Source organism: Carassius auratus, unplaced genomic scaffold (assembly GCF_003368295.1).
Source record: "Carassius auratus strain Wakin unplaced genomic scaffold, ASM336829v1 scaf_tig00215781, whole genome shotgun sequence".
Taxonomy (NCBI): Eukaryota; Metazoa; Chordata; class Actinopteri; order Cypriniformes; family Cyprinidae; genus Carassius; species Carassius auratus.
This window is the reverse complement of record NW_020528242.1, coordinates 84,854-110,073: the sequence shown is the minus strand read 5'-3', so window position 1 is coordinate 110,073 and position 25,220 is coordinate 84,854. Positions and strand designations below refer to the sequence as shown.

The window sequence follows — 25,220 nt, the reverse complement described above, 5'->3', positions numbered from 1 at the left end:
AGGTTTATGTAAGCAGTGATATGACATCTATCTACTTTAGACATTCACTAGAATTTTTTTATTTCATTTTATTTACTTGACACAAAGAGTAAAGTTTTAATTCACTCTTAGAATAAAGGAGAATCGGAGTATCTATTTTTCAGTGTAACCACATAAGTTTAGCAGCACTGTCTATATGAAACGGGTTGCTGCTATGTAGCGTCATTGTGCTCAAAATGATCAAAACTACTGATGTCCCTGTATACCTCTATCCTCATGGACAGATTTGAGATGTAATCTGCTATTTAATGTTTATTATGTCTACATGGACTCTTTTGTATTCTTTACTCTTCCAAAGACAATAAACTTGACTTGGCCCTTATATTAATCAATTATCAGGATGGCTAACAATGAGGCATTATCATCCATTCATAACCCATCATAAAAAAACAAACACATAACATCCTTCAGGATTATAAGTCATAAAAATAGCCTAAACTTGTTTTTGCTAAAGGCATTACAGAGCTTCTTGATTGCTGAGTCAAGTTTCATTTAACTTTCAAATACTACGTGCAAAAATAAGGGAGTGTCAAAAAACAGGAAATCACACTAATGCCTATAATGACATGTTAATCAAAGTCAAGCAACACTCAATTCAGATACTAAAAAGAATAAATGAATATATGCCAATAATATATTAACAATATAGGCCACACTTTATTTTGTGGTCCAATTCTCACTATTAACAAACCATTAACTATGATTTTGCCAATAAACCAATAAACTCAAACTCCCAATTTGCTGCTTATTAATAGTTAGTAAGGTAGTTGTTAAGTTTAGGTTTGTGATTAGTAATGTAGAATATGGTCATGCAGAATAAGTGCTTTATAAGTACTAATAAACAACCTATGTCATATGTTAATAATATACATGCTAATAAGCAACTAGGTAATAGTGAGAATTGGCCACTAAAATAAAGTGTTACCATAATATTCAATGTAGCATCTGGTAGCATTCAAATACATAATACATTTAAATGATAAAATAATAAACTATTTTTTACACGTTCATGACAAGCAGAATTGTTTTTTTTCTCCTGAAAATTCAGTATAAAATTAAGTTATTAAGTTATACCAATAAATTTAATGTATTTTTGTATGTACTTAGTTACACAGAAATTCATGCTTGTGTTAATAATATCCATTAGGGACTTAGCTTACTCAATTGATCTGTTGTACAGATATCTCTTGAATATGGCAATCAAAGCAGTTGATTGTTCTCTGTGGGCGTGCGCGCAGTTCAAATATGAGATTTATGATACAATATGATACATGTGAGACCTAACAGGTAAAATTTTTCTTCTGAACTTCTGACTCGCTCTGTGTTGAAAACTACATTACCCAGAATCCTTTTCACCCGATCAGTGACGCGGCAGGTTTTTTCTCCGCTCATCTGGTCTCTAGCCACTACAACACAAAACACCATCGTCTGTTTACAATCTCTCTAGAAGCAGCCGGGGGACAGCATCATTTTACAGGCATTGTTTTTCTTTCAATCCTCTATTCTTCTCCCGAGCCAGAAACGGATTGAGACCACGTCAAATTGAACGGCAGAGAGATTATTTTTGTTTGAATTTTGAGGAGAACTCTCAACACCTGCCTTTGTTAGCAAGTTAGCCTCGTGTCCTTAAAGGCTCCTCGTCCTTAATTCTCTCTCTCTCTGTGTTATATTCTGGTTTGTTTTATTTTCTGTAATCATTTACACAGTCATACAGTAGTTGTAGGTAAACCCGTGCTAACGGAGAAGCTCTTTGTTCGTGCCTCGGGGAAAAAAAAACACGCACCAGCACCTCCGTGAGTACCTCATTCACTAGAAAAATAAACATTAATGCTTGTATGTTATGAAATAACAATTATTTTACTATTGATGCTGACTTGTTTTTCGCAGCGTTGTATCGTTTATTATATCTTCCGGGTATCATATCGACTTTATCCTAAGAATGATTTTAAGCTTAAGAATATATTGTTTTGATTTCAAGATTCAGTATTTATGTGCACAGCTCTTTAGGTATGTTTATTGTATTGTTTCACTCTATCAGATAAACTGGCATGGGGATGTTGTCCTTTTCTAAAAGGGAAGATTAAATGTCTGTAACTGAAGTACTTTTATCATTTAGCAGTGCAAAGAAGTGTCATTTAGTTATATGTACAGTGGGGAAAATATTAATTTGATCCCCTGCTGATTTTGTAATTTTGCCCTCTTACAAAGAAATTAAGGCCCTGTAACTTTTATGGTAGGTTTATTTTAACATATAGAGACAGAATACCAACCAATAATCCAGAAAAAAATATATATATAAAGGTTAGAAATGTATTTGCATTTCAGTGAGTGAAATAAGTATTTGATCCCTACGCAAAACATGACTTAGTACTTGGTGCAGAAACCCTTGTTGGCAAGCACAGAGGTAAGACCTTTTTTGTTGGTCACCAGGTTTGCATACATCTCAGGAGGCATTTTGTTCCACTCCTCTTTACAGAGCCTCTCGAAATCCTTAAAGGGTTCATATGATGCTTTTTTAAATATCTTAATTTTTTGGATTTGGTGTAACAGAATATGTTGACATGCTTCAATCTTCAAAAAACACATTATTTTTCAAATTATTGTACGTCCTCTATGCCCCGCCTCTCTCAAACGAATCTTTTCTACAAAGTCCCTCCTTCTGACAAGCTCAGTCTGCTCTGATTGGCCAACTGACCCAATGCATTGTGATTGGCCAATCTCCACAAGCGCTCGTCAGAAATTTAATGCTCCTTTGTAAACATTTGGGCAGCATTACGCAAATATTTCCACATAGTGACATAGACATGTGGGGGCGCGTTTTAGGGTGCCGTGACAGAGTCTTGACTTTGATAAAGAATATCTCTTTGGATTTGAGCATTTAGTTTTTTGCTACTTTACAGATCTCCTTCATGCACCAAGAGCTTGTGACACTCCAAAGAGAAAGGAAAAATTGAAATCACGTCATATGACCCCTTTAAGGTTTCTTGGCTGTCGTTTGGCAAAGTTTCAGCTCCCTCCACAGATTTTCTATATTGAGGTCTGGAGATTGGCTAGGCCCCTCCATGACCTTAATGTGCTGCTTCTTGAGGCACTTCTTTGTTGCCTTGGTGGTAGGTTTTAGGTCATTGTCATGCTGGAAGACCGATTAGATTTTTTGGTTGATATTCTGTTAAATAAAAATTAGACCCTTCATTTCTTTGTAAGTGGGCAAACTTATAAAATCAGTAGGGGATCAAATAAACATTTTTCCCAACTGTATATGTTATATTTCTCTGTCATGTACATAGAAATATTGTGATTTCTTTTGCGTCTTGTGTTTTAGTCACTTCACAGCTTTTCATGCTTACTGAACATGTCCAATGGAGAGTCATGATAATTGAGAAAGCAGTGCACTCCATATTCTTTATGGGCAGAATTTGCATTGGCTTTTGTGGGCTCGTTACAGACGTGTCATTGTTTTTTGCTAATGTATTAAAACGCTCCGAGTCATTTGCATAAGCAGACTGAACATCTGGTCTGACCCAATATGGCCTTTGTCCCGTTCCCGTGCTGATGTCAAGATGTCAGTCAACCCCCCCCCCCCTTTTTTTTTGGTACCAGCTGGTGTTGCTACATCTGAATTATTTATTAGAACAATTAATGGAGTAACGCGCATTAAATGCAACATTTACTGTCACTCCATGGTTTCTGCTCTCACATTCATGCATACTGCCGGAATGGGAAACTTCCAGTTCTTCCAGTTCATCCACTTCCAGTTCTAAAACAATTTTTCTGAAGCTTGGAAAATTACTTTTTTTGTAGTATTTGTTGGATAGAGAGGCAGTGCAATGATTGCTGCATTTTAAGCTTGGCTTGTAAAAACCTGCACAGCACATTTTAATGCATGTACTTACATTATGATGCTTACACTGCAAGCCAAAATAATTCTTCTAGTGACATTTGTGCATTATCTAAACTTACATTTTACATAAACATTTATCTGAATTGTATCTTTAGCTTTGTTTAAAATGAACTTATTACATTTTTGTTTACAGTTCAATTTAAATTAAGTTTGAGATCAAACAATAACTGAAGTCATCTGAAGTGATCTTTTGGGTTATGTGTATGTGGTTTAAACACATTTTAAGTACGTTTTGTTAGATAAACTTCATTGGTAAGTTTAGTAGGAGAGCTTTGATGCAGAGAACATTATTGCAGTAATATAAACTGAACTTTCTGAATGAAATACAATGGTGTCATTTTCTACTCTATAAGCGGTACAGTTCTGTGTTTGTGGAGTTAAATGTAAGAGAGAGAATTGTTCCTTCTGAGTTTGTTTTGCATTGATACATTACCAGGGACTCTAGTCATTTCACTGCTTTGCTTCAAACAAGGGCAAAGGTTACCTCCACTTGACACTTAGGGCTTTGTATTTTTTTTGCTGTACTGATGATTTGAGTATGTTGTTTGTCTTTGTGTACACATCACCTTATGTAATGTGTATTACATGTATTCCCTCAAGTGTGGTAGCCGCACTGACTCTGTTGTATTTTAAAATGATCTCATGTCTCTCATGAGACTTCTGGTATATGATTCATTTTTAGTCACTACATCTTATCCAGTGTGGCATTAAGTGTGAAAAACTGTAAACTGTAAAATTGCTCGTGTGTAAAAGATTAATAATAATAATATGAATCACAATAATTATATTAATCATAGAATGACTCAGTGATAATGATCATTAATGCCAGAATTCTTCTATATATATATATTTTTTTAGAATAAGTCACCTTTAATTTTGAGCAAGATAAACTGGAGGAGTGACATTGTGTAAGACGTGTCACTTCTCTCACATCTGATTGGTCCAACTTCAGTTTGAGATCTCTAACCCAGAACATAACCTGTCCCGGAGCAGGTTAGCCATGGAGTGTAAGTTACTATGGCAATTGAATGCTGCTAAAAGCCAAGCCACTTACATGGTACCTAAAACCCAGGATTGGTGCAAACTAACCTGAAATTAACCTGGCCAGCCAGCTAACCAGTTTCATGGCCCTTCAAGGCGCCTGATCTGTTTGCAGCAGATCAGATATCTGAAACTGGCTGATGTTTCTGTCAATAAGCCTGAATTGATTCTGGAGCTCATTGCAGCCATGCCTTCATTCTCTGTTAAAAATAACAACGTTCAGTTTAGCTTTTTATTTGCTGTTTTTGTAAGTAATTCCAGTTGCAGTAGTGCAGTGAATCTATCATTTATATCTGCTTGTCACCAGTCTTTTCCAACAATGAGAGACACTTTTTGCAGGCATCACAACACTTTGTAGTGGTAAACCCCAAGTAAAATTGTGATGTAGAAAAAGTAGATCTCACCCACCCACTTTTTGACCGATCACATCACGTTATACTTTCCAGTGATATACATTTGTTTGAAGAATGAGCACGGTGCTTTTTTTTGGAAATTGTGCCAAACCTCTGCATTTAAATATCGCCTCCAGAAACCTTTCATCATGTTAACTACCGATTATGTCTATTTAATTGAAATTGACCCAAGTGCACAGTACAGCATCATCTAGATCAGTGGTCACCAACCTTTTAAAGGCCAAGATTTTTTTTTTTTATCAAAGATCTACCTATTGAGGAATTGATAGAAAAAGACAGCCCAGATTGTCCTTCCAATTTGAGGCCTTTTAGTATTTTAATTAGTGATGCATCAATCATTATTTTTATGGCTGATTAAATCAATGATTCCAATACTGATTAAATTTTTTTTTTTTTTTTTAGTAAATGTATGTATTGTGTAAGAAAAAAAAAAGATGCTACTAACATGTTCCATGAGCAGTTGTTTTTTGATTTGAATTAAATTGTGTAAATAAGATTTAATGCAAAAATAGAATGGTCTGAAACTTTTTTTATATTAAATATTAAGCAGCAAAAATGATGTCAACATTGCTAATTACACGAAATGTTTGTACCAAATGAGTACCATATCAGTTAATGTCTTTTGGCCACTTTTTTGTGTCTACAGTACAGAATACATTTTTGAGGATGGTGTATATTGTGGAAACTAGGTCAGACATTGGGCACCTCAGAGGAAAAGGAAGTAGGAAGAACTCCCTCTCTTTTTCTCACATACTTGCCTGTGCTAAAAAATTACTTCAGTTGTTTTGTTTGTAGTTTCAACACCTGAATTTATGTATGTTATATTTTAAATGGCTGGTTAGAATTGTCTTTACAGTAAACTAGGAGGGCGAGGTGACAGTAAAGATGTTTACATTGTTACAAAAAAAGGATAATGTGACACGTAAAACTGGAGTAGTGGCTTCTGAAAGTTCAGCCTTGTGTATTTGTTGAGCTCTATTTAAATTTAGGTACCTGACGTATCAAATAAAACCTGATTCTGATAATATGTCCTGTTGACTCTCGCTTTCTGCACACTTTTTGTTGTGTGAAAGATGAGATTGGTCATGTGACCTGAAGGACACACCAACCCCCATCTTACGCCTCTGTTCCCCTCAACTTCCTTTGGGGAGAGCCAGAGCTGATCACTGCGGGCTGTAAATGAGTTATTGTCATGGAGACTGAGGTCAGCCTCTGCCAGTCAAAGCTGAAATGGGCAGAAGGATGTGCTCTGCCATACAGAGTATCTGGTTCTTGCGTAATTTAGAGGGGATCCTTTTGAACTACTCTAAAGTATATCTAAAAACCAGCTGACTGATGTTTAAACCGTTTTTATTAGTGTTAGCATATGGACTTCTCTGGAATATGCCTTGTTTCCTGTTTAGACAGCCATATCTAAAGAGCGTCCCCCACTTTTTTAGATCATTGGGATCATTTGACACTTTCTGGGAAGACTGCATTGTGTTTTCCTGGGTATCAGAAAGTGTTTTTTTAGATGTGTATTTTTAAGGCTAACCTTTGTTTCATGGAGACTCAATACCATTTGTGTTTCTTTGTGGTTTCAAGAACATATGTGTGCGTGTCTGCATGGTTAGTTCATTGTCACAGTCCAGTCTGTTTGTTTCTCTTAGGTTTCAGTGCTCATTTCATTGAATAATTAAAAAGCTCCTGAAATTGAAGCTCGGCCCATCCCCACCTCTCTCCTGTCCTCCCTCCATCTGTCTGTTCCACACTCGTTTAAGCAAGCAAGCCATTTCACCGTGTCATGCTCAGCTTGAATGTTGTTCATAAACCGTTTCTCGTTCCTAGATGGTTATCTTCAGATTTATATTGCTTACTCTCTCTTAGTTTATAGATTCCGCATTATGAGTTTATAATATAAATGAATATTTTTTTAATGAATGAAATGTAGCTATTGTTCATACAGCAGAATTGCCTTTAACAATTGCATTGTATTTAACCTTCTTTGGAGGAATTCTGTGAGACAGTCTTCATAAGAGTTTGTCAAATGTTCAATATAAGTGATGTCTGTTGATAAGTTACTTTCAGTCAGTACATGAGATGCCTGAGAGCCATCTAAACTGCTCTTGTGGAACAATTTAGTACTAAAGGACATGCCGTTATGCTTCCCTGTGCATACATGTGTTCCTATGTGGGCATGGGAGGGTGGGGCATTGCAGAGGTCTCTTTCTTTGTGGTGTAATCGGTACCAGATGGAGGGGTGGGTGTGTGTGTGTGTGTGTGTTAATACACTCCTCTCCTTTTCCTCACTTCACAAGTTTAATGGAAACACACATTCAAAAATCTTCAAGAGCTGGCTGGTGAAACTGTGGTCGTATTCTTAGTGACAGTCTTAATCAGTCACCTGACTCTGGGACACCCCATGCATATCTTGCACTCAGTTTGTTTTAGAGCTTGTCCAAATACCATTGTTTGTGCTTCTAAGCTTCGGTAGTAATAAACACAGAATATTCAAAGCTTTGGAGTGAGGGGGCTGAACATATTCTTCTCTCTAACGCCGTGTCTACACTGGATGCGGTGCGGCGTGACATATTCCTGACAGTAAGCTGCTGCTGAGTTCTATTTATTCTTTGAATATAGACCAATTATTATTAGGCTGGGCTAGTGTAAATTTTTTTGTATGGCTGCCGTAGGATTTGTAAGTATTTTCCAAGTAAATTAAGTGCATTTAAGTGCGTTGGTGTTGAAAGTCAGGTGTTGAAGAAAAAAAAAAAAAAAGAATATTTGAATTTCAAAATCGAATGTATAATCGAACATTCTGGTCCAGCCCTAGTTTGTCTGTTGTTATGTTTGAAACTGAGTGCTTGTTTTCTTTTGACCTGGCAAACTGATTGTACTTGGACTACACCCCAGACTTTGTGACTGGCTCCTAGACTTCCTGACTGGCAGTCTGTTAGGATTGGAAATAGGACCTCAGATACTGTCATTACAAACACTGGCACCCCACAAGAGTGTGTTCTCAGTCCCATCCTCTACACACTGTTCACACATGACTGTGTAGCCTCCCACAAGGACAACATCTAACTGAAGTTCGCTGATGACACCGCAGTGATAGGACGGATCACTGGCAGGGTGAAGCGGCCTACAAGAGGGAGGTGGCCAGTCTTGTGACATGGTGCGAGGACAACAATCTTACCCTCAACATGGCCAAGACAAAGGCAATTGATCGTGGACTTGAGGAAAAAGAAGAGAACTCTATCTATCATGTCACCTAAGATACTCAACAACTTCTACAGCTGTTTAGTGGAGAGCGTCTTGACCAGCTGCATCACTGCATGGTATGGCAGTACTACTGTAAGAGACCGCAAACGTCTGCAGCAGAGTTTCCGCTAGAAAAAAATGGTGTCGGTCAAAGTGACCGGCAGAGGTTTCCTTTTCGAGACATTTTGATGATATGCCGGTCAAGTATCGCCTCTTAATTAGTCAAGGTGAGGAAAACTGGAGGCAGGCTATGTAACGTAAAAAATGACCTAATCAGGCCGCCAAATGCAACATGTTTATTAGCCTAACTTTCAAATAGACGGAAAAAAAAATATTTTCTACTATGGTTCATTTCTTCATTCGGATCTATTTGCGATCCATTCCATTCTAAACAAACAAAGCATATGTTTCATCCTTGTTTCATTATAGATTAAGATAATAATTCATAAATGCACGCATAATTATCAGTGAACTTGATAAAAGTTGCAGATATGTTTTACATGCATGCACAAACAAATGCCTTTCAACTTATGTGTGCAAAATTCAGAATGAAATGAATGTGCAGCAATTTGTACAAATATGAATGTGCAGCAATTGTGCCCTCGCGGCCACTTGCATTGCTAGTGAACTGGAGTGCATCTCATCCTAATTTAACGAAACTCAGCGTAGGCCTCACAGACATGAAATCTATCTTAAGAAAGCTTGAAATGTCTTTTTAACAATTTAAAATGAATTTTTTTTTTTTACCTATGCTAATTACACATTAAATTCAGGTAGGCTACTGAGTCGCTGTCCTCAGTGCCCAGAATAGCGCTGAAACGGAGATGAAAGGGGAACCAGTTTTTATTTTTTTATTTTTTTTTTTGGCTTATTTTAACTGGCCCATCCAGTTTTCTGGAGGCCCACCTACAATCAAAATCCTGGCGCCGCTAGTGCTTCGCAGCGGTCTGATATCAAGAAATAACAGACCGCATTCAACATTGGAATTCAACCAAGCCATGTAATAATGTTTAATAACTTTCAAACGAGCCTGTTCCTTCATAACATAGCCAAAGTTCGGTGTATTTTTGCTTTATACATTTTAGGCTTATTCTCAAATTCAGATTGTGTTAGGGGGGGCGGGATTATTAGGCAATTTTATTCGGACAATTTGACCGGAGAGATTTAATTTTGTCGGACATTTCATTTTTTTTCCGGCCAATGTCCGGCAATTACCGGACAACGGAAACCCTGGTCTGCAGAGAGTTATGAAGACTGCTGAGAAGATCATCAGGACTCCACTGCCCTCTTTGCAGGCCATTTACCATCACAGGGTCCACAGAAGAGATGCATCCATTATTAAAGACCCCACCCACCCATCCCCAACACAGACTGCAGTGTAAATTGCAGGACTTCCAGATTAACATACCCCTTCTCCTCAGCTGTTAGACTCTTAAACCAGTAGCTAGCTAGTGGGCTTATCTATCTCAGAGAACAGTTGGTTCAAATTGTTTCATCTCACTGAACATTTGTAATGTTATTGCTGTTACTACTACCATTGTATATTTGTTAATATTACTCATGTAGCCTCATCTCAATTGGCACATCTGTTACTGTTGCTATTGGTATCGTGTAGTTGCACTCGTTTTGCACGTTACTGCACTTGTTTTTTGCACATAAGTTAATGTACATTTGCATGTATAAATATCATATACATAGTCTATATTTAAATTTTTTTACATTCTATTTTCCTACTCTATCCACATATAGATATACATATAGATAGATATACAAGGGGGTTTAAGTCTTTGTTGCTCAAAGAACGTCTAAAGCCAATTAGGTTGCTAGCTCGGTGATGGGTTAATGGCCAGTGAGTGATCCAAACAGTACTGTGGAGATTTACCAGCTTCATGGAATGTGTGTTGGTAAATGAATATGGTCAGGTTAATTCCGTTTTCACCTTATAGAAACACTATAAACACTGACTGTTTATTAGCTAGTTCAGACTCGGTTATCGTCACTTTCTCAGACATAAAGGTTTACTTGTTTAGATTAGCCACAGACTTGGTTCCCATGAAGCTAATTAGTTCTACTAGTCTGTTGTTTTCTTTTGATCTTTAATTTATCCATCTTTCTCAACATCCTCTTTGAAACGTGGCACCAATACAAGACACTTGTTGCTTGTTTCTAACTGTGTTGGGTTCATAAGTAGTACAGTGGTTTAATATTTTGTGTGTTTTCAGTTTAAATTCTTTGATTTGCTCAAAACCCGATATGATTCTGTGTTCAGTGGTGCATGACCTGTATAAGAAGGACCACATTGTAAAAAAAGGACACCCACTTGCATTTCCATAGTGTTTATGTAGGGTTGGCAGTTGTCCCTTGCCCTAGAAAAACCTCTGGTTTTAAACATTTCACAGCGGCATGTAGGAAACGTTTGATGTTTCTCTCACTTCTTCAAAGGCCCGTTGTTCCTAGCTGAAATATTTTCTCAAGCTTTGATTTTTGTTTTTCAGCAAGTCTAAAGGGTAACTTTAGGCCACTTTTTGTCAGTGCTTACTGAAATTAAATTACTGTGGCTATAATTTTCATACTCATGAAAATAAAATTTCTTTGAATGAGAAGGTGTGTCCAAACATTTGGTCTGTACTGTATATATGTATATATTTTTTTATATATGTATATATTTTCAATAATGGCCACTAATCGTTTCAGCCCTAGTACAAATCCAGACCGCTCTAGTTAGCCTGTGGTTGGCAATGCGTACAGGTGTTCGGTGGGTGCGTACCACTCGTCTGCTCCCTGTGCTGTGAAGCAGCTGCACACCCAACATGCTTCTCTTCAAACTCCCATCACCCACATGTGGTGCTCGTGTAACCAACAGACCAGATGCCCATGCTGAATGCAGATGTGTCCCTCCCCTCTGGTTCCTAACTTCTCATTTCAACTTCCTTCTCTACTTTTGGATCTATTTTAGACCACAGTTGCCACTGATATGTCTCCTTAATTTCTCGGTGGGAACGGTTTAAGCGTCCACATCATACCCCCTCATGAAAGGAGTTTTCCTCACTGTTAGGATTATAATTCAGACCTCCCCTGACAGCAAAGCGATGCTAGAACCTGTGTTCATGATTCAGCAGGAGTCTTAAAATTCTCATTTGGCACTCCCCCTAACCAACTCTGTATTGGGTAAAACTGTGTGCTTTTATGTGTGTGAATGCATGAGTTTTATGGGAGTTGCCTGAGCACATAAGTGGCTTCAGGGTGTGTAACTGAACACACACACACATACACGTCTCTGAAGTCTGGCAGGTTTTGCTTTGCTTCCAGTTAATTGGACAGACAACAGCACATCAGTGTACCTAAACTGTCTGCAAAGTTGTAGAGGAATGGTAACACCAGGTTACAGTTCAAAGCTGTATTATGTTCTTGGGATCTGTGGTGGGTCCTGTCACTTTATTTGTAAAAAAAAAAATATATATAATTCAATAATCATTTCCCTCCAACATCCGGTAACTTACTTGAGATCACAATAATTACAAATTAGAATTATCTAAATCTGTACCTGATAGCCAAAATGTAGTTCCCACACCCAAATTTTCGTCTAGAACACCACTGGAAACCATTTTCTAGTTTTTTACATTTTACATTGATTTTATTTGGTTATGTTTTTTGGTCTCTCAAAACCTTAATTCCCATTCTCTAACATTATATGACTGAAAGACTGCAACGAGCCATAGTAATGCATCTCTCTGTGCATTGAAGATTTATTATGAGCTGGCACCCTGCTTCTCACCAGCACTGAAACAAAAGCTGAACTATATTCAGTATTTTTGATTTGTGAAAGCCGTGGGCTGAGCTGTGTGGTCATTGACATCTCAACTCTGAAACAGTCCTAGTTTTGTGCGTGACGTTGTTGTTATTAAAATAGTTTTTTTTTGCATGTATCATTCTCAGTCACAGTCCTGTTCAGGCTTAACGCTAACCTGGTCTGTCTCGTTCCTCATGTGTTCGGGTTATTTTTCAGGTCATTATACAGAGGGGGGAAGTGCGAGTCAAATCAGGATAAATACAGGGGTCTCTGCGAAAAAATGTGTATTTGTCCCGTACTGTATTTTGGTCCAGTTACTGAATGTAAAATGGCTTCCTGAACTAGTAACTCTTTGAGAGAGAAAAAACAAGGTTATTTAATGTTGTAGAGGTAAAACTATAACCATGCAAACCTTTATGTTACTGTTTCACTTTGGTTTCATGAAATAGAAACTTTTCTCTGTGGTGAGATAAGGTGTGCAGATATAGAGAGTGTGTTGGTTGTTTTACTGATTAATGAGGTGGTTTCGTGTGTGAAACTGAGAGACCTGGAGAAAACAGCGAAATTTCAGAGAATTCTGCATGCATGAGTGACGCATAAATCTGATGACCTTCTAAAAGAGTATTTTTCCTCTCATTCTCTCTATCGGTTTCCCATTGTTTTCTCTCTCCCCCTTTCATTAGTCCAAATGAATTTAAGTGGTTTTTGAATTACCTTTTGTGTGAAATTGCAATAAAGGATGTCATCAAGTGTGTTTTGCTGTGCAAATATATTGTGGTGTTTCCTGTTAATATTACTGGATTTTCAGGCTTGATACTAACTAACACACAAATTAACCATTGATACAGGTTCATGCTATCTCTCTTTAAAAAGGTTGACTTTGCTGTAAAATTTTGCATAATACAATTCTTTTGGAAGATGTTGTGTTGTAAAGCAGATTTTACCTTTTCTTTTCCCTTTGGCTATCTCACTTTCTAACCTCCTTATTCACACACTCTCGCCCTCGCTCGTTTAGTATAGATGTCGTGTGAGAAAAGTGTGATTTCTAAGAAGAGGAAGAACTGCTGTTATTATACTTAGTGGTATGGTAGTGTGACAAATTGACTTGTTCTGTGGTGTAGGAAGGACTGTAAGTAGTGTTGCCAGTTGCCTCTTAAAACACCTCTTTATTTTCCCTCTGTATCATCAGCACTCACTTACTGTTCTGTGCTCACTTGTTAGTTAGACATGCAGATTACTAGTTAAGCTTCTTTTCTCCAGCCAGCCATTTTTTTTTTTAAATCAAAATAAGTGTTTTGAGATTAGACTATTTTCATACTCAGAGTAAAGTCAGAAATTGTGCACACTGAAACCTTTTTAGTCGAGTGACTGCTATAGTCCTAAATTTCTTCAACATCTCTTCCAGTGTTTAAACAATTCAGGAATTATATGCTGTGTGATTGCAAAAGTGGTAAGTTGCTTTGTGCTGCTTTTGTGCATCATTAGTTCATCAACACATGCTTTGACGTTGTTATCAGGATTGTGTGTATGGGGCAGGTGCACTGGTCTATATATATGATATTATTATTATTATTATTATTATTATTATTATTATAGATCAGTGGGCAGCTGTTGATTTTGTATGGCTGTGAGGAATTTGAGTGCAGTTTACGCATGTGATCTATTAACACTCGTATCCCTTTTTAAAGTATTATTCAGGGACTGTACGGCCACATTCTTTACTACACCCTTAAAGTAAGTGATTAAAGCACAGCAATAAGGCACACAGTTTAAGTCCGTAGCAACAGTCTGATATATGGGACAGGGATCGCTGTGGGAGTAAGGTCTGAATAAAGAAGACTGTCTGGATGAAGGGATGAAAGCGGGTGAATCCCCGGGGTAGCTGGCGTCGCTCTTTAGGGACAAAGAATGAAAGGATGGACATGAAGAGTCCGAGCTCTTATACATACAAGTTGGCAATGTTAAAGCCAACATGGAAAAACCATGAACCCATGTAATTAATTTCACATTCCTGGTCATATTCACATTTTTACAAAAGAAAAAAAAAATGTTAGAATGTTACAAAAGAAAAGATGAACATGGAAACCTTTTATGCAATACACAGCCTGATTGCATGTTTCTCCAAAGAAAATAAAGTTTGTTTGTACTGTTTGGCTTTTATTTTCTGTTGTAAATAGTTCAACAGTAGCCAAAGAGTTATTTGGACATTATTTTAACAAACCTGCATATGATCTGGCACCATTGTAGTATGTAACCCTTTTCACCTCAATTCTTGATGTATAATATCACGTTCAGTCCTACATTTTTAAATTTTATTTTATATATTTCATCATTATTTTATTTATTGTTTATTGATTTTGATTGATTTATTTTATTTTTTATGTTATATTTTTTATAATGTTTTGTATATTGTTAATTTTATCATCTTTTATACTATTTTTTTAGGGGTGCTCCGATCATGATCGGCCGATCGTTAATGCGCATCTCGTCAGTAAAGCCGGTTCTCTAATCAGCGGTTAATTCCATCAGGTGCGTGATTTCACATAGAGCAGCTGTTACTACACAGAGCCGTTGTTAATAGAGAAGATGCGCAAATCCACTTCATTTTCAGCGTTTTTTGGTGCATCTTCTCAGTTAACAACGGCTCTGTGTAGTAACAGCTGCTCTATGTGAAATCACGCACCTGATGGAATTAACCGCTGATTAGAGAACCGGCTTTACTGACGAGATGCGCATTAACGATCGGCCGATCGTGATCGGAGCACCCCTATTATATTTGTTTTATTTATTAATTATTTTAACTTTTATTTAGTTTTTCTTGTTGAATAGAATTTGTCAGGATAAGATATTTACTGGTACAGATGTTTACTCAGTAACACACCAGTTCCAATGACCTCACTTGGTCCTCAATGCCCTACAGGAAACATCATTCTGAATTTTCAGGGACAAAGCTCTCAAATCATGGTTTATAAAGTGAGGAATCATGATAATCTTGACACGGCTCTCGTGTTGAGTGATTTATTGTACCTCCGTTCATGTTGTAATATGAAAATGTGGCCAGGTTTCACACACAATGTCTCCCAGTGCACCAGTGGGCTGGACCTAGACAGTCTCAATTCACACTGTATGGTTTCTTTATGGTTCAGTCGTTTTAAAATCCATTTTCACTTGAGGAAGAGACCATTTATGATATGCAAACCGTTCTGTATAGAAAAGGTAATTGTGCAAGATTATTTATTTAGATGTTCTTAACCATGATTGTTGGGTTATTTTGACTGGTTTTCTAGCTGTTAAGCTGCATGGGTTTCTGTCTAAGTGTTTGGGTTTAGCTGATCACCATCTTTCTTTATTTGCCCTTTAGATCTTTTTAGCAACTTTAATATCATGTCTGTGTGCACAAACTGTACTGTAAGTCAGGTTACTATAAGGAAGTGTGTGGTCAAAACTGTAGAATATTGGACATTGAAGTGATGTCTTGTGAAATTTTATAATTCCTTCCTGTCGTTTACTAACCTAAATGATATGCAAAGTAAAAGCATCACTAAAATAGTCGTTTTACGGTTTTCTTACAGGTTTCTTTCTCTGTTTTTTACTGTTGCAGTGATGTTGAGGATGATGATGATGGTGATGAAGAGGAGACAGAGCTGAGAGCTGAGTGTGTGTGGTTGTGTTGCGTTCACATTGGGAGCGAGAAGAACCCCCCTCCCCCACACACACTGCATCCATGTTCTCCCCCGACCAGGAAAACATCTCCACGTCGTCAACCAAAGTGCCAGTCAAATATGGAGAACTCATCGTGCTCGGGTAAGACCTTCTGGCCTTTGACCTTGGGTCAGCAGGAAGCAGCATCTGTCGTACCAGAGTTAATCGTTTGCAATGCTCCGTGACAACTTCGCATGCGAGTGTTTGTGTTTCTGAAAACAGAGTCAGATGGCATGAAGGTTTTATATGTTTCGGTTGTTGTTTCACTGTGGGCAAAATGTAAGGGCTTCCATATGGACGTCTCTGCATCTGCTCTGAGTTTAGTTCACTTTAACATGCGTTCAGGAAAAGTTTAATTGTAAATAAAAGTTTGATTGTTTTGCGTTTGAAAATGCAGAAATTAAGATGGCTTTAAATGGTATTGTAGTAATTTTATGTAAAATTATCATATTTTTCAGTGAAATATCTCTACATTTTATTAGTTTGTTAGTGTTTAGTACATAGATATAAATCATATAATAACTAATAGTGCTTCATTAACAAAATGTAATTATTTATTATTTTATAGACATTTTGATATATAATCACAACATTTCGATCAAATTGTGCTATTTTTATTTTTTAAATCACAATTTTTGTGAGAAAAAACATAATTTGATTGTTCCCCCCCTAAATAGTTTAGCCCTATTTATTTGGAAGTTTCGTTTTGTTTTTCATCTTTGTAGTGACAGAAATTAATCCTCTTGGAAATTATATTTGCATTACGTAAGTTTGGTTACTGAGCTTCTAGCTCTGACAGAGCTCTGTTGAGCTTATTTGACCACACACATACACACATTCTGCTGCTCCATGAGTCAGTCTTCTAATGAGATGGCTCATTTTCCTCCACCACCTTGTTTTCCCTCTGCTTTTCACTCTCTCCTCCCAGCAACAGCTGACACTGAAAGACTTCCTTCATCTACACCTCTCTCTGTCTGTCTGTCTATCTCTCTCTCTCTCTCTCTCTCTCTCAGTGTTTACTGAAGGAAGGAATGCAGATGACAAAATGCTGCTGTGGAAATACCCTGCTCGGTTTTTGTGTGCGTACATACATCATGTCCATGAAATTCCCTCTCCATGCTGACTCACTGTTCATTAACATTGTTTTTTCCCCTCGACACATCAGTTTTTGATATCATCATAGAAAGTCTCTGCCGTAAGGAACATAAGGCTTTTTCAGATTTACTCAAGCTGAAGATGTCACCTAGTGGGAAACCCCAGATGTCTTAATTGCATTTTTCTTATGGCCATAAAATGGGAGTGTAATTTTATAAGGAAAGCCTCAGGAGAAACAAGCACGATCGGCCAGGTTGTTTTGCTTGTTTATAGAGTACATTGTGAAAATGTGGGTTTGCCAAAATATGTTGAGAATGCATTCAACAGCGTCAATGCATTCCTTATGCAAACTCATGACTTAATAAAATCCATCATAAAGCATCTAAAGCCCAAACCCACACAATGCCAAATTCACTTCACATTGCAGCCACTGTGTCTGTGAAAGACCCTTGGGTAGTGAATGACAGGGTGGAGCACAGAGGGAACCACAAGACATAGCAGGTGTAGTGTTCCTAGTGTTTTGGTGTTCAGATTAGTTTTTCAAATGCCTGCTTTAATCTTTAGTACTAAATGTTCACACTGCCATTTTGTAAGTAATTATATCAGATCCATTCATTCTGTTTATTGGTTCTTTTAATAATGATAATGGTCAGCATTACAGCATGAGACAGTTGCTGACATTGTGGAGCAAAATGATGGCAAAATGAAGAGGATGGCTCTCCTGCTGAGGCACACTGCAGAAGATACACTGTTGGTCAAAATGCCATGTGTGGATTAATGAGTGAATTCAATCAGTTGTTAATAATTCTGCACTTTGTGTGTGATTTTACATGTCGCATACTCCATTACGAAAGAAACTTGAAATACGACCTGATTATACAGGTCAAGACACATTTCCATAGATCAGATTTGAATTGAATTTCAGACCTTATATGTATGTAGGATGTAGTGACATTGATTATCACTATTGTGATGTATAGCCTAGTGTCAGTTCTACCAGGAAGTGACGATTTTGTTCTATTTTGACTCGTTGGATGGAAACGGTGCTTATTCGCAAATGTTTTATGCAGTATTTAAATTTTCAATTTTGTGCATAAGTAAAATTTGCAACTTTGGATGGAAACCTGGTAACTGTGTTTCTAACCCTGCTCAATCCCTTCTCTGTGGATAGTGGCCACCTGCACATGATTGCATTACTCCTATTAGGCTTCATGACAAAAGCATAGAAACTTGCTATGAGGTTGTGTCAGGTTCAGTATGTCATCTCACCTAAAGATATATTTTATGAAGAGATGATAATAAACTTTGTGACCCTGGAATGGTTTTTGTGTGGAATTTGGTTTAGGTTAGATTTTGGTTTTAGACAACCTAAATGACTGTCTGCTTTTCCTTAGAAAAGCACTGGATCGAATATCTTCCATAAAGGCTTTGTTTATGTTTTTTTTCACATCTGTTGCCTGTGGCTTTGTTATTGGTGGAGTAAGTGTTGAGTGCAGGTGTTTTCAGTAGAATTTCCCACTCTCTTTATGCAGGTATAATGGCTCTCTACCCAACGGGGACCGGGGTAGAAGGAAGAGCAGATTTGCCCTCTTCAAAAGACCCAAATCCAATGGAGTCAAACCCAGCACTGTACACGTAGCCTGCACCCCACAGGCTGCCAAGGTACACACACACATACACACACACACACACACACACACACACAGAGACACACACACATAAACAAAGCCTCCACCTTCTGTAGGCATTACACAGGACTATCTTAAGTAGTTAACTTCCAGAATTTCCTGATAATTTACTCACCTACCTGTCATCTATTCATCAAGATGTTTGTGACTTTTTTTTTTCAGTTACAAAGAAATTAAGGATTTTGAGGAAAACATAACAGAATTTTTTTTTTTTTTTTTTTTAAATAATGGATTTCAGCGGTGCTCAACAACCAAATTTCCAACCAAAAATGTCTTATCTAGCGAAACGTTCTGTCATTTTCTCAAAAGAAATAAAGGGTCCTTTTTTTTTTTACCACAAATGCTCGTCTTTCAATTAGCTTTACCTCAAACATTACATAGTCACATTGGAAAGGAGCTAGTGTAAGACTAGCATTTGTGGTTAAAAAAAAATTAAGAAAATGATTGTTTCATTATATAAGACCCTTATTCCTCAGCTTGGATCGTGTTGAGCCCTTTAAAACTGCACTGAAACTGCAATTTGGAAGTTCAAACTGTTGAGCACCAGTGAAGTTCATTATATGGAGAAAAATCCTGAAATGTTTTCCTTAGAATCCAGTGTAATTTTGGTTGAATTGTAAAAGCTAGGTGGGCTTGAGTTTTATTGGAACAGGGTGTGTCCAATCACACATCTGGATAATGTTGAGCTCATGAATGACCTCTCTGTGGCTAGTTCATAAACACACACATTTACACACAAACAGCTCTCAGCCTGATTCCACAGTTTGTTCGACTATTGTGTGCTGCCCAGCTTTTTTCACATCTGCAAATAGTGCATGCATACCTGTATATATGTTTTTTAATTGATTTTTAATTGATTTTATAAATAATAGCACTTTATTACTCATTTACTTCAAGTATATTTACATAAAAAAGAGATATAAAAGATGTTTAAAGCCATATAATATATTTATTTATGGCAGTGAGAATAGCATGTTATTTTATTATTTCTCTTTCTTTAGGCCATAAGTAACAAGGATCAGCACAGTATTTCCTACACGTTGTCCCGTGTACAGACAGTGGTGGTGGAGTACACTCAAGACAGCAATACAGACATGTTTCAGGTACCGACTCACTGCTGACTAAGCTGTCCTTTAGGACTACTACTTGGACTGTGTTCAGAACCATCCATTAATCTTACTACTCAAAGTGTCAGCCTGAAATAATGCCCTCACTAAGCAGAAAAGAGGTGGCACTAGCATCTTCTTTGATTCTGTTTCTGTAATTGTGTACAGTGATGTAAGCTTAGCAGTGTTTCTCTGCAGTGTTTGAGGTTTAATTTCTCTCTGCATCTCAGATTGGCCGCTCAACTGAAAGTCCAATAGATTTTGTGGTGACCGACACGGTTCCCGGGAGTCAGAGTAATTCTGACACTCAGTCAGTCCAGAGCACCATATCTCGCTTCGCATGCCGGATCATATGTCAGCGAACGCCCCCTTACACCGCCCGCATCTACGCCGCCGGATTCGACTCCTCCAAGAACATCTTCCTCGGGGTGAGATAGCGAGGAAGTTTGACTTCATCTTATGTAAAGACAGTGGGTGATTTGACCTGAGAAACCAGCACTGCTTTTAAGCAGCATAAACAACTGATGTTAGGCCAAATATATACAAATCTATAATGAAATCAGATCTGGAATCTGAACAGATTTAAATGCACAGGTATTCTCTTTCTGAAGCACTTGAATGTTGTATCATCTACCTACAATAGTGATTTTAACATTTATAAAAAATCCTGAGGTCATTTACTAATTTTCATACCGGTCCAATACCATATGACTTATTTTCGTCTGTGAAACATAAAGATATTTTGAGTAATGTCTTTTTCCGTACAATGGAAGTCATTGGGCTCCAGTGTTTGGTTCCCAAAGTCCTTTTAAAATATCTTCTTTGGTGTTCCAGCAGAAGAATGTCGGCCCATTCAGGTTTGGAATATCATATTAAATGTTGACAGTTTTCATTTTCAGGTGAGCTAACTCTTTAATTATTCAAATAAAATGCTAATAAATATTTTTTTTGGCTTACAGGAGAAAGCAGCAAAGTGGAAGACATCTGATGGACAGATGGATGGTCTGACTACAAACGGTGTGTTGGTAATGCATCCTCGCCATGGTTTCACAGAGGACTCCAAACCTGGTGTGTGGAGAGAGATTTCAGTGTGTGGAAACGTGTTCACCCTGAGAGAGACACGGTCGGCTCAGCAGAGGGGGAAAATGGTCAGTGCGCAGATGTTACTTATGTATTTAAATGTAGCATCATTTGTGAAAGCTGTAATGCAGTATCAGTTGGGATTCTGAAATGGAAGCTTTGTTAAACAGTCATATGCCCCCTGCAAAACAGGACGTTCGGGCATTCTGGTGCCATTGACCGGTTGCTCTGGGACGCTGTTGCCACAGTAGCAGCCCAGGCGAGACCACTTTGCCCTGTCCGGTGTAACACAAAGCTGTAAGATGATCTGGAGTTGATCTGTTAAGTGCGTCAGACAGGAGGTCCAATGAGATTTACTGCTCTCAACACTTTCCTTCTGTGCTCATAACAAGTCATCATCTTCAGTGGTTGTCTAGACAAATAAGAGGCCTGTAAAGACTCCTAGATATGCACAGTGAAGAGCACAAATCAAACTGCTTATGTATTCTTGATCACAACTCAAACTCTCTCTTGATACGCATGCACTCTAAGGCCCACCATTAATCTGGGTTGTCACAGGCAGAACAAACACGCTCCTGATTGCTGTTCATGGCCTGCTCCTGAGTCGTCCTGCTGATGGCTCAGTGCTGGCTAAACATGGTTGTTATGCTGCCTCAGTGCTGGGTTGCCACAGATGTTCAGCTTTACTGACTCAGAACAGATCGGGTTACAGCACAACTGCTCAAATTCTGGCCTGACGCTGTTGAAACGGTCAAGTAGTTCAGAAGCTGGGACATAACATTTTGTCTGTGGGCACTTTTAATGCTGAACCAATTCCACCAGTGCTCACAACTAGATATAATTTTACCATTTTACAATTTTTTTTTATTTTTAATATAAGTTATAGAAGAATTACTGTCCAAAAGTACTCATATATTCAAATACTCATATACTGAAGAATCAAATGCTTTTATTGAGCAAAAATGCATTAAATTGATCGAAAGTGACAGTAAAGACCTTTACATTGTTACTACACACACACAAACGCACACACACGTGTATTTATGTGTGTGTGTGTTTTCAGTAAACCTTTGTGATTACTGTTCTTGCTGATTCTAAACTGGTGAAATATTTTAAAATTGTTAATATTAATTCTGTGTGAATATCATATATAAAAAACAACATCAGTTAAGCATTCATAATTGCAATAAAAATATATTAAATTATTGTTATTAAATGTTTTAATTTAAATTCAATTATTAAATTGAATTATTCAATGAAATGATAATTAATGTTTTTTTTTCATATCTAGCATTTCCGTTATGTTATCATTTGTATACATTACGTGATATTCAGTACTGTATACATAACGTATTATGGGACCTTTAAACTTTGAGGGCAAAGAAAACCGCAACCTCCATGCATGCATGCTCAAATAGTGTATTTGCACTTGTACTTCATGACCTTCACAGAAGACAGTTCAGACACTGCACAATTCACACAGTGTCCATACAGATGTGTGTGTGAGACCAACTGAGCAATATGGTGAAGGTCAAACTAAAGGGTCAAATATGTCTCAACCATGAATTATGTAATTCTTGGATGAATGCCTGAATCATAAGGGGTGTGTGTTTTGCACATTTTATGTATGCATGAATTACATACAACATATTTAGCAGTAAATGGTTATATTATTGTCATTTTTCTGTGGGGCTCTTTTTGTAATGAATGTACTGTACAGCGAATGTTGGTCATTTACTCCCCCCTGCAGGCAAACTTTCTGCACTGCATCTTCTGATAAAATCTGCCTTTGTTTTGCTTTAATCATGCATCATGTGATTAAAGCATGAATATGGAGTATATTTTTAATTAAATCTTCCCTTTCCTCATTGGTCTCTTTCTCTCTCGGTTTAGGTGGAGAATGAGACTCAAGAGTTAGTGGACGGCTCTCTGATTGATCTCTGTGGAGCAACTCTTTTGTGGCGTACTGCTGAAGGGCTTTCCCGCACTCCCACTGTCAAACACCTGGAGGCGCTCCGGCAAGAGCTGAATGCTGCTCGTCCCCAGTGCCCCGTGGGTTTCAACACCCTCGCCTTCCCCAGCATGAGGCGGAAGGACATAGTGGATGAGAAGCAGCCCTGGGTCTACCTAAACTGTGGTCATGTTCACGGATACCACAACTGGGGTAACCGTGATGTTGAGCGAGACGGAAGGGAGGGCCGTGAGCGGGAATGTCCCATGTGCCGCGCTCGTGGGCCGTACGTGCCGCTGTGGCTGGGCTGTGAGGCAGGGTTTTATCTTGATGCGGCCCCTCCTACTCACGCGTTCAGCCCATGCGGCCACGTGTGCTCAGAAAAAACAGTGGTGTATTGGAGTCAAATCCCTCTTCCTCACGGAACGCACACCTTCCACGCTGCCTGCCCTTTCTGCGCCCAACAGCTCAGCGGTGAGCAGGGATACATCAGACTGATCTTCCAGGGGCCCGTGGACTAAGTACACCTGCATGTGTCCTTTTACCCCAGTAACCTATTTGACAAACATTAGCCAAGCATTTCTTTCTGTTGTTCCTATAATTTGATTTTATAAAGATGCCATTTTCAGTGCTCTCAGACTGTTTTTTCCCCCTTGCTTCCTGGTTTGTAAGTTACCTTTTTACTGCTTTTTCGACTACAGAGAAAAACTAAAATATATTTTTTCAAATAAAAAGATTATAAAAGCTAAAAAATTAAAAGGAATAGACCTCTTCAGAACAGCAGAGCACATGCACACCCACATTGGAGCGTTCTGATTGGGTGGCTCTGCTTGTCATTTGAAGTGGTGGGCGTGGCCATTACAGATGCTGACATGTACAGTGTTTATTTGCTAGTAGTAACACTCAGCATTAAAGAGGCAATACACCATCCATGTATGTTAAGAATGAGCTTACAGACTATCTGTAAGTCTACCTGTACTCAATTTATTCAATAATTCAGAGCAGCAACTACATTTAGATTCCAGATAACTGTTTTCCATGTCTAACTTAAAAACTTAATGCTTTTTTTATTTATACACTATCAATGTTTATCAAAGATAAAAAAAATGTATAGGTGTGTTTTTGGGGAGTTAAGTTCTATGTAGCTGTTTTTTGTTTTCTCTTTATTGTGAGTCTTTTCCATTATAGGCTTCGCTATAGCATTCCGATTTTTCCTCATTTGTTCTCACGTATGATTGTGTGAGTGAAATCTTCTTTGCAATACTGAACCAATGAGGTCATGCTCAGAGAAATGAACTCCAGGAAGCTCAAGAGGCCTAAAAATCTTCACCTCCCTTTAAGCACAGGCCAAAACCTCATGCCCTTTCAGTGACTTTGCAAAGCTGCAAAAGCGTGTGCGCTTAAGTGTCTTAAGATCCCTGTTTTCTGTTTGAGCCTTTTCTGTGTAGATGACTGCCCTTGTTTGGATACTTTGAAGACACTGGGAAGTATTTTCCATCCGTAGTGCAAAAAGCAGCACTAACCTCTGGAAAAATCCTTTACCTCCTTTATAGGTCAGTTTTAGTCTCTCTTAATTAGCAAATTGAGGTGTTATTGTTTTATATTTAACAGCTACTGACAGTTGATTACAGTAGAAAGGGTCATTTTCTCCTTATGTTTAAAATTGGATATTAAACAATATTTTCAAAATAAATGACACTCCCCCTGTGTACAAGAAACTAGAGAGTTAATACTTAAAATGGCCATTCAAAGTTTGGGGTCAGTAAGATTTCATATAATATATTTAATATATAGAGCGAGAGAGAGAGTGAGATAAAATGTATTTAGTTAATTGGTTTCAACATTAACAATAAGAAATGTTTCTTGAGAACCAAATCAGCATATTAATCCCCTTTCACACTGCCATTCCGGCAAATACACGGGTAAAGTGTTCCGGCAATTGTTCCCGGGTCGCTAGATTTTGCACTTTCACACTGCCAGTGATGACCCGGGATATGTGCGTGCTTTTACACACAACCCGTAAAGATCCCGCAACGACACGTGACATGAGTGCGTGACGTGTAATGTACAAGTCGAAAACGTTAGGCACGTTATACTTTCACTGAAGCAAGCGAACGATCTCGTCATCAGTGTGGAAAGTGAGGAACTAACTGATCTCTGCTTCATTACAGTTT

General features: G+C 37.9%; 1 protein-coding gene across 2 annotated transcripts; it reads left to right on the top strand.

The window, feature by feature from the left end:
• The first annotated feature begins 1,410 nt into the window (after positions 1-1,410).
• Positions 1,411-24,913, top strand: LOC113095732 (E3 ubiquitin-protein ligase pellino homolog 1). Of its 2 annotated transcripts, none has more exons than XM_026261080.1 (7): positions 1,411-1,832; positions 16,026-16,228; positions 18,754-18,883; positions 19,911-20,012; positions 20,246-20,443; positions 20,975-21,163; positions 22,989-24,913. In XM_026261080.1, exons 2-7 carry the CDS (start codon positions 16,149-16,151, stop codon positions 23,565-23,567), a joined length of 1,278 nt encoding a protein of 425 aa, XP_026116865.1. In that variant the 5' UTR covers positions 1,411-1,832; positions 16,026-16,148; the 3' UTR covers positions 23,568-24,913. The 2 variants fall into 2 exon arrangements, with proteins under 2 accessions (XP_026116865.1, XP_026116867.1); XM_026261082.1 differs by having other exon boundaries at positions 15,997-16,228.
• The last annotated feature ends 307 nt before the right edge of the window (positions 24,914-25,220 follow it).

What these genes read in the sequence shown, in the direction of transcription:
- LOC113095732 (XM_026261080.1), top strand. Translation starts at nt 16,149, where the DNA reads ATGTTCTCCCCCGACCAGGAAAACATCTCCACGTCGTCAACCAAAGTG. An exon ending in CCAAGAACATCTTCCTCGGG is followed by an intron (nt 20,444 to 20,974) that starts GTGAGATAGCGA and finishes TTTGGCTTACAG; the next exon opens with GAGAAAGCAGCAAAGTGGAA. An exon ending in CTCAGCAGAGGGGGAAAATG is followed by an intron (nt 21,164 to 22,988) that starts GTCAGTGCGCAG and finishes CTCTCGGTTTAG; the next exon opens with GTGGAGAATGAGACTCAAGA.